The 9,905-nt window shown below is 39.7% G+C and overlaps 1 protein-coding gene across 1 annotated transcript in view; it reads left to right on the top strand.

The window, feature by feature from the left end:
- Positions 1-9,905, top strand: part of CCDC57 (coiled-coil domain containing 57) — a 233,531-nt gene that overhangs the window by 35,002 nt on the left and 188,624 nt on the right. The window contains exon 6 of the mRNA XM_053705728.1: positions 2,128-2,202. Coding sequence (XP_053561703.1) covers positions 2,128-2,202 — 75 coding nt within the window. The remainder of the gene's footprint in view (positions 1-2,127; positions 2,203-9,905) is intronic.

The raw sequence follows: 9,905 nt of genomic DNA, 5'->3' as shown, positions 1-9,905 counted from the left end.
GTGCTTACTCCTAGGTAACTTCACGTGCATAAGTTCAATAATATCTGTCAAAATGCATTCACATAAGAGGCGGCCTTCAAGGTCTAAGAAATTAGCATATGAGCCTATCTAGGTTTAACTTTGAACTAAGAATACTAAGAAAACAAAGCAAAATTGGTGATAAAGGTAAATTGAAAAGTTGTTTAAAATGACATGCCCTATTTGAATCATGAAAGTTTATTTTGGACTTAACTGTCCCTTTAACTTTAGGACATAACCAAAAGCAGTGAATTAAGTTGGCCTTGGGGAAGGAACATCTAGAGCAACATGGGTTTATGGATAGGGACCATTTGGAGAGCGTGCCATTTTAAGACACTTTTAAATTCACTTCTGTTATAAAATGTACTTTTTTCTCTTGGGATCCTGTAGTGAAAAGCATATTCTCAGTAGCAGCAATGCATTAGTGGTAGCTAGGTGGCGATCAGTGACTAAACGCATATGTCTCTTGTCATTGGCTCACCAGATGTGTTCAACTAGCTCTAGTAGTGCATCACTGCAAGAGTTAAACACCTAGTTATATGCAAGAGTTAAACATCTAGTTATATGCAAGCAATAGTGCAATAGTGAAATGGTCTAACATATAATAGCAGTTTCTTTTTGCATTTGATCTTATCCACATCTAAATAAGAAAGTGAAATGTGAGCAATAAATATATTTCTGCTTCTTGACATTATTATGGTCCATAATGTTCCTTCTCATGTCTGAGTCTAGTTCACACATCATGGGTTAAAGTCTGCTCTTTCCTTGCTACCTCAATGATCTATTTGTTCTTTTATTAATAGGCTGCATCCCATCACCTACTTCAGATTCTTAGTGCTATCTAAAGTGTCTGAGTTTTCTAGAGAATAATGTTCTGCAGCTTTTTACTTAAAGGGCATCTCCTCCTCCTCCTTTTCCTCCAACTCTATTTTTAATGTCTGTGGTGTAGTCTGCTCTGCTGCATAGTGTTGTTGACACCGTGCATGGTGATGTCATTGCTTTTAGTTTCCTCCTAATGTTCTCTCCTGAATCTGATTTTCCTTTTGTGTTTTATGTCTTCCAGTAACAGAATCCAATTCTCATGTCACCTAACTCACAGGCTTCCATTAATAGGGATATTAGTGCAATGTTTATATATACCAAGTATATATCTGCACTTAAAGGGATATGAAACCCACATTTTTTCTTTCATGATTCAGATAGAGTATGCAATTTTAAGCAATTTTTTAATTTGCTCCTATTATCAATTTTTTTACGTTCTCTTGGTCTGCTTTGTTGAATGAGCAGCAATGCACTACTGGTTGCTGACTGAACACATGGGTGAGCCAATGACAATCAGTGTATGCAGCAACCAATCAGCAGCTAGAACCTAGGTTCTTTGCAGCTCCTGAGCTTTCCTAGATAAACCTTTCAGCAAAGGATAACAAGAAAAGGAAGCAAATTAAATAATTGAAGTAAATTGGAAAGTTGTTTAAAATGGTATTCTCTATCTGAATCACGAAAGAACATTTTTGGGTTTCATGTCCCTTTAAATGACATTTCATATGAGCTTCTGCACCGGTCAAGCAATGACTGAGTAGAATGCACTCCTGTCAGAGATAAGTTCCCTGAAATTGTTTAAAAAATAAAAGTGCATTTCAAAGTTTTTTTTGTTTTTTTTACTAAACATAAAACATTTTACCAGGAAAATTAGTTTAACGCCTCAATGTTTTATATACCTTACTGAATGGAGATTTTAGTGGAAAGTGATAAAAGGCTTAAAGGACCACTCATTTCAATATTATTGCATAATTAACAAATGCATAATAAAAAGACAATGCAATAACACCTACTCCGAATTTCATATAAGCAGTAATTTAATTTTTCTCCCATTTTCCTGCCCCCATATCATGTGACAGACATCCGCCAATCACAGACTAGTATACATATACCCTGTGAGCTTGTGCACATGATCAGTAGGAGCTTGTTCCCCAGAAAGTGTGAATATAAAAAGACTGCACAATTTAATAATGGTAGTAAATTGGAAAGTGTCTTAAAACTGCTGTTCTAGCTGGTTCATAAAAGTTTATTTTGACTTGAGTGTCCCTTTAACCTTATGTTATATTCCAGAATAAAGCATTTAGAAGAGAAATTTACGTCACTGCAGCGTAAGAGGAAAATAGAAGAGGATTCGTTTCAAAGAAAGTGAGTACAGCTATCTCCTAACCGTTGTATTTTCTCAGGAAATGGTGCGCTTGTTTTTCTCAGAGATGTGCTCTCTCTTTCCACTCCTCTTTCTCTTCACTGCTGAAGCAATCACCCAATAACTATAATACCCACTATCTCTGTAACTCAGCATTATACCCCCTTATATAATGCATACTGTATATTCCATCTCTGTAACTCGGCATTATACACCCTTAAATAATGCATATGTCCCATCTCTGTAACTCGGCATTATACCCCCTTATATAATGCATACTGTATATTCCATCTTTGTAACTCCGCATTATACCCCCTTATATATTGCATACTGTATGTTCCATCTCTGTAACTCAGCATTATACCCCCTTATATAATGCATACTGTATATCCCATCTCTGTAACTCAGCATTATACCCCCTTATATAATGCATACTGTATATTCCATCTCTGTAACTCAGCATTATACCCCCTTATATAATGCATACTGTATGTTCCATCTCTGTAACTCAGCATTATACCCCCTTATATAATGCATACTGTATATTCCATCTCTGTAACTCAGCATTATACCCCCTTATATAATGCATACTGTATGTTCCATCTCTGTAACTCGGCATTATACCCCCTTATATAATGCATACTGTATATCCCATCTCTGTAACTCGGCATTATACCGCCTTATATAATGCATACTGTATATTCCATCTCTGTAACTCGGCATTATACCCCCTTAAATAATGCATATGTCCCATCTCTGTAACTCTGCATTATACCCCCTTAAATAATGCATATGTCCCATCTCTGTAACTCGGCATTATACCCCCCTTATATAATGCATATGTCCTATCTCTGCAACTCAGCATTATACCCCCTTATATAATGCATATGTCCCATCTCTGTAAGTCAGCATTATACCCCCTTATTAAATGCATATGTCCCATCTCTGTAAGTCAGCATTATACCCCCTTATATAATACATATGTCCCATCTCTGTAACTCAGCATTATACCCCCTTATTAAATGCATATGTCCCATCTCTGTAAGTCAGCATTATACCCCCTTATATAATGCATATGTCCCATCTCTGTAACTCAGCATTATACCCCCTTATATAATGCGTATGTCCCATTTCTGTAACTCAGTATTATACCCTTCTTTTATATAATGAATATGTCCCATCTTTGTAACTCAGCATTATGCCCCCCTTATATAATGCATATGTCTCATCTCTGTAACTCAGCATTATGCCCCCTTATATAATACATATGTCCCATCTCTGTAACTCAGCATTATACCCCCTTATATAATGCATATGTGTCCCATCTATGTAACTCAGCATTATACCCCCTTATATAATGCATACTGTATATTCCATCTCTGTAACTCGGCATTATACCCCCTTATATAATGCATACTGTATATTCCATCTCTGTAACTCGGCATTATACCCCCTTAAATAATGCATATGTCCCATCTCTGTAACTCTACATTATACTCTTTTAAATAATGCATATGTCCCATCTCTGTAACTCGGCATTATACCCCCTTAAATAATGCATATGTCCCATCTCTGTAACTCGGCATTATACACCCTTAAATAATGCATATGTCCCATCTCTGTAACTCGGCATTATACCCCCTTAAATAATGCATATGTTCCATCTCTGTAACTCGGCATTATACCCCCTTATATAATGCATACTGTATATCCCATCTCTGTAACTCGGCATTATACCCCCTTATATAATGCATACTGTATATTCCATCTCTGTAACTCGGCATTATACCCCCTTATATAATGCATACTGTATATTCCATCTCTGTAACTCGGCATTATACCCCCTTATATAATGCATACTGTATATTCCATCTCTGTAACTCGGCATTATACCCCCTTAAATAATGCATATGTCCCATCTCTGTAACTCGGCATTATACCCCCTTAAATAATGCATATGTCCCATCTCTGTAACTCGGCATTATACACCCTTAAATAATGCATATGTCCCATCTCTGTAACTCGGTATTATACCCCCTTAAATAATGCATATGTTCCATCTCTGTAACTCGGCATTATACCCCTTTATATAGTGCATACTGTATATCCCATCTCTGTAACTCAGCATTATACCCCCTTATATAATGCATATGTCCCATCTCTGTAACTCAGCTTTATACCCCCTTAAATAATGCATATGTCCCATCTCTGTAACTCGGCATTATACCCCCTTATATAATGCATATGTCCCATCTCTGTAACTCGGCATAATACCCCCTTATATAATGCATATGTCCCATCTCTGTAACTCATTATACCCCCTTAAATAATGCATATGTCCCATCTCTGTAACTCGGCATTATACCCCCTTATATAATGCATATGTCCCATCTCTGTAACTCAGCATTATACCCCCTTATATAATGCATATGTCCCATCTCTGTAACTCAGCATTTTACCCTCTTATATAATGCATATGTCCCATCTCTGTAACTAAGAATTATGCCCCCTTATATAATGCATATGTCCCATCTCTGTAACTCAGCATTATACCCCCCTTATATAATGCATATGTCCCATCTCTGTAACTCGGCATTATATCCCCTTATATAATGCATATGTCCCATCTCTGTAACTCAGCATTATACCCCCTTATATAATGCATATGTCCCATCTCTGTAACTCAGCATTATACCCCCTTATATAATGCATATGTCCCATCTCTGTAACTCAGCATTATACCCCCTTATATAATGCATATGTTCCATCTCTGTAACTCAGCATTATTACCCCCCCTTAAATAATGCATACGTCCCATCTCTGTAACTCAGTATTATACCCCCTTATATAATGCATGTTTCTTGTCTCAGTAACTTAGCATTTTACCCCCCCCCTTATATAATGCATGTATTACACCCCCCATGTGTGCCTGCTATCTCAGTGGCTTAGTATTACACATTCTGCCTTATACTGCATTTCCTCTCTATCTAAAGTAGTCATTATTTTTTTTCCCATTTGCACACAAACGGATATGTAAAACTGTATGAACAATTCAACCACTAAAATAGAGTGGTTGAATTGTTCATACAGTTTTACATATTCATTTGTGTGAAAATTGTTCCACATTCGGATTAGGCCAGTAACTCAGGGTCTATATATTGGCACCCCCTATTGGGGTATTTACCCCTTTCACATGTTTGAACAGTGTCCACTTAATAGACTAATATATGCACATATATAATATTAGGGGGCCCTATATTCATCCCAGTATTTAACTACCAGTGATATTATTACTCTTTGGGTTGTTGTTGTTTGTAGGTATCCATCTGTGCCGTTTTTAACACTACATGTTGTTTGTGTTATCTGTCTCCTATGGATTTTTATATTTTTTTGATCGTTATTAAAAGTTATATTTCTTTTTAAAGACCCGATGAGTCCACGGATCATCTTCATTACTTATGGGATATTCACCTCCTGGTCAGCAGGAGGAGGCAAAGAGCACCACAGCAGAGCTGTTAAATAGCTCCTCCCTTCCCTCCCACCCTAGTCATTCTCTTTGCCTACGTTAGTGATAGGAAGCGGTAAAGTGAGGTGTTAGTATAGATTCTTCAATCAAGAGTTTATTATTTTTAAAGTATTGCAAGATTGTGCTGCTTTGTTCTAGGATGTAGCCGTAGTCCATATCAGTCTCTTCAGTAGAGCTCTTGGTGGCTTTAGAGCAATGGGAACTGGTGGGACATAATTCTCACTGCGCCTCCCATACTTTTCTGCTGCACTTATCCTGATGGCCTAAGCAAGTACTAACTCAGGCCTTATCATTTTCCACAGGGCTATAGGAGGGAGAGGACCTCTTAAACCTGTTGGGCTGTCCTGCTGTCGGACAGCATTAAGGTAAGTGCAGACTTTTTATTCTGGGGAATAACTAACAAAGTCTCAGAGGAAAGTGGGCACTTCAATTATACCTTTAATATATATAAGGCAAATGGAGCCTTTGACATGGGACTTCAGGCTCTCTATGTATGGAGGGTGCTTTTTAATGGCAGCTTATGTACAGGCACTGGGGCTGGGAGTAAAGTTTGTCACGATCGTTATTTTTTTATTGAAAGTAAAGCCGGTCGGGCTGTGTAGATGTTAACGCCCACAATGGGTGGGGCCAGTTTTTCACGCGCTTCACACTTCCTTAGAGGATTACGCTGCACAGTTTCATCTAGGCTGGCATCCGGAGACGTTCCGGTTTAGCTGTGGGGCTAATCGGTTCTCAGACTAGCAGGACAGTGACGTCTTATCATTGCTCTAGAACCGCATGGTTTTTCAGGCTGAATAAGCAAGTGTTTGTTAGCGCTCCAGAGTCTTTTTCTTCTGCACCGCTGGGACATTGCAGTGAGACCGGTCAGCAGGTAGGCACCTCAGCAGAGCTGCTGAGGCGTAGAGGTGTCTGATTGTTGGTTAAAAACGTTTTTATTTATCTATAAGTGATACGTTTTTGTTTTAAGCAGGAAAATAGTTTGCATTTAGAATTTAAAGGCACAGTACTCTGTTTGGCTTTCATTTTACAACTCTGTTTTTTTCACATGCAGTAAAAAAGTTCAGTTTTAAAATTTAAAGGGCCAGTAACAAATTTTTTGTATTAATAATTTTACTTCGTTTTGCTCATTACATTATTGTCTGTTCTCTGAAATGGATTCAGAAGCTGTGCAAAATGTTACTTGCGCCATGTGTTTGGATGCCAATGTGGAACCACCAGTTCCTTTTTGTCCCTCATGTATTGAGAGGGCTTTAAGCTATAGAGAGAAAATTTTTCATGAACAAAATTTTTCAAAGGCGGATGCTTCTCAGGAGTCTAATGATAAGATTCAGAGTATGCCGCAGCTTTCTCCCAAAGCGTCCCAATCTTTAACGCCCGCACAAGCAGTGCCCTGTACTTCTACTCTAGCACCTGCTGGAGTTACATTAAAAGACATAGCTGTGATTATGTCTTCCACAATTTCTGATGCGTTGTCTGCTTTTCCTATGCTACAAGGCAAACGTAAGAGGAAAAAAGTGAGGTTTCTGATACTATGGTGGCAATCTCGGATGTACCCTCCCAGGGAACTGAGTTGGAAGGTATAGAGGTTCTATCGGAAGGCAAAATTTCAGATTCAGGGAGTTCTTTACCTTTGACTGACTGATTCAGAGGTTGGCTCTTTCAGGTTTAAACTAGAACACCTCCGCCTGTTACTCAGGGAGGTTTTGGTCACTTTAGACGACTGTGATTCCACAGTAGTGGTCGCTCCTGCGAAATCGAGTAAATTGGACAGATATTTTTAAGTTCCTTCTTACTCAGATGTTTTTCCAGTTCCTAAGTGAGCTTTGGAGATTGTTTCTAAAGAATGGAAGAGACCAGGTATTCCCTTCTCTCCTTCTCCTATTTTCAAAAAGATGTTTCCTATAGCTGATGCTGTCAGGAAAGCTTGGCAAACGGTTCCTAAGGTGGAAGGGGCTATTTCCACCTTGGCCAAGCGAACTACTATTCCTATTGAGGATAGTTGTGCTTTTAAAGACCGCATGGACAAGAAGTTGGAGGGTCTACTTAAAAAGATTTATGTTCACCAAGGCCTGCTGTTGCAGCCGGCTGCGTGCATTGCTACTTTCACCAGTGTGGCAGCTTATTGGTTTGATGCTCTGTCCGAGTCTCTTAAGACTGAGACTTCTTTAGAGGAGATCCAAGATAGGATTAAAGCTCTGAAGTTAGCCAATGCTTTTATTACGGATGCTTCTCTGCAAATTTCTAAATTGGCAGCTAAGAGTTCAGGGTTCTCTATCCTAGTCCGCAGAGCCTTATGGTTAAAGCCTTGGTCTGTGGACGTATCATCTAAGTCTAAGCTTCTAGCTATTCCTTACATGGGAAAGACCTTGTTTGGGCCTGGCCTAAAGGAAATTATCTCAGATATCACGGGAGGTAAGGGTCATCTCTTTCCTCAAGATAAGAGAAGTAAACAAAAAGGACGACAAATTAATTTTCGTTCCTTTCGAAATTTCAAGGGCAATTCCTTCTCTTCCTCCTCTAAACAGGAAGGAAACTATTCGCAATCTAAGCCTACTTGGAGACCCAACCAGTCTTGGAACAAGGGTAAACAAGCCAAGAAGCCTGCTGCTGAATCCATGTCAGCATGAAGGGCTTGCCCCCGATCCGGGAACGGATCTGGTAGGGGGCAGACTTTCTTTCTTTGTTCAGGCTTGGGTGCGGGACGTTCAGGATCCCTGGGCTATAGAAATAGTGTCTCAGGGATAGAAACTGGAGTTCAAAAATGTTCCTCCCCGAGGAAGATTTCTTCTTTCAAGATTATCTGCAGACCAGATAAAAAGAGAGGCGTTCTTACATTGTGTAAGAGACCTTTCCTCCCTGGGAGTAATTTTTCCTGTTCCTGTACAGGAACATGGGCAGGGTTTTTATTCAAATCTGTTTGTAGTTCCCAAAAAGGAGGGAACTTTCAGACCTATCCTAGATCTCAAGGGTCTAAACAAGTTTCTCAGATTTTCATCATTCAAGATGGAAACTATTCGTACCATTCTTCCATTGATCCAGGAGGGTCAATTTATGACGACAGTGGATTTAAAGGATGCATATCTTCTTGTTCCTATCCACAGAGATCATCACAAGTTCCTAAGGTTTGCCTTTCTGGACAAACACTTTCTGTTCGTGGCTCTTCCTTTCGGTCTGGCCATGGCACCCAAAATCTTCACAAAGGTTCTGGGGTCTTTGCTGGCGGTTCTAAGACTGCTGGGCATTGCGGTGGCGCCGTATCTGGACAATATTCTAATCCAGGTGCCATCTTGTCAACAAGCAAGGTCCCATACCGACATTGTGCTATCCTTCCTGAGAACTCACGGGTGGAAGGTAAATCTGGAAAAGAGTTCCTTAGTCCCGAAGACAAGGGTGACTTTCTTGGGAACTCTAATCGATTCTATATCTATGAGGATTTTTCTGACAGAGGTCAGAAAATGGAAGATTCTAGATACCTGTCGAGCCCTTCAGTCCAATCCTCGGCCGTCAGTGGCTCAGTGCATGGAAGTAATCGGACTGATGTTGGCGGCAATGGACATCATACCGTTTGCTCGATTTCACCTCAGGCCTCTGCAGTTAAACATGCTCAGGCAGTGGAATGGAGATTATGCGGATTTGTCTCCTCGAATAACCCTGGAACAGGAGACGAGGGACTCTCTTCAATGGTGGTTGTCTCTGGATCATCCTTCCCATGGGACCTGCTTTCGCAGACTTTCCTGGGTGATTGTGACAACAGACGCCAGCCTTTTAGGATGTGGAACTGTCTGGTGTTCCCTAAAGGCTCAGGGAGTATTGACTCAGGCAGAGTCTGTTCTTCCTATAAACACCAAACAACAAGGGAAGGCACCCGGTCTCCAACAATCACAGGACACTTGGAACAGGACCAGGACACTCGCATCAAGTAAAAGCCATAATAGTTTATTGGACATCAGTAGGTGAGAAACACATCACATCCAAGAACATGGTCAGTCAGGCTTGGTCAAACATGTTTCGTATAAACATACTGTACTTTATCAATGACCACCTACAACCTAATGACTGAAGCAGCTAGAATATATACCTACATAGCACCTCCCTAAAATCTAACCACCTATCCTGGTAGCAAATTCTTAATTAGTATTTGACACACCTATGTTTAACACACCTAAAGGATTTACATAC

This window comes from Bombina bombina, chromosome 1 (genome assembly GCF_027579735.1).
Source record: "Bombina bombina isolate aBomBom1 chromosome 1, aBomBom1.pri, whole genome shotgun sequence".
In the NCBI taxonomy this organism is placed as follows: Eukaryota; Metazoa; Chordata; class Amphibia; order Anura; family Bombinatoridae; genus Bombina; species Bombina bombina.
Note: the sequence above shows the minus strand (reverse complement) of the source record. Positions and strands in the feature narration are given on the sequence as shown.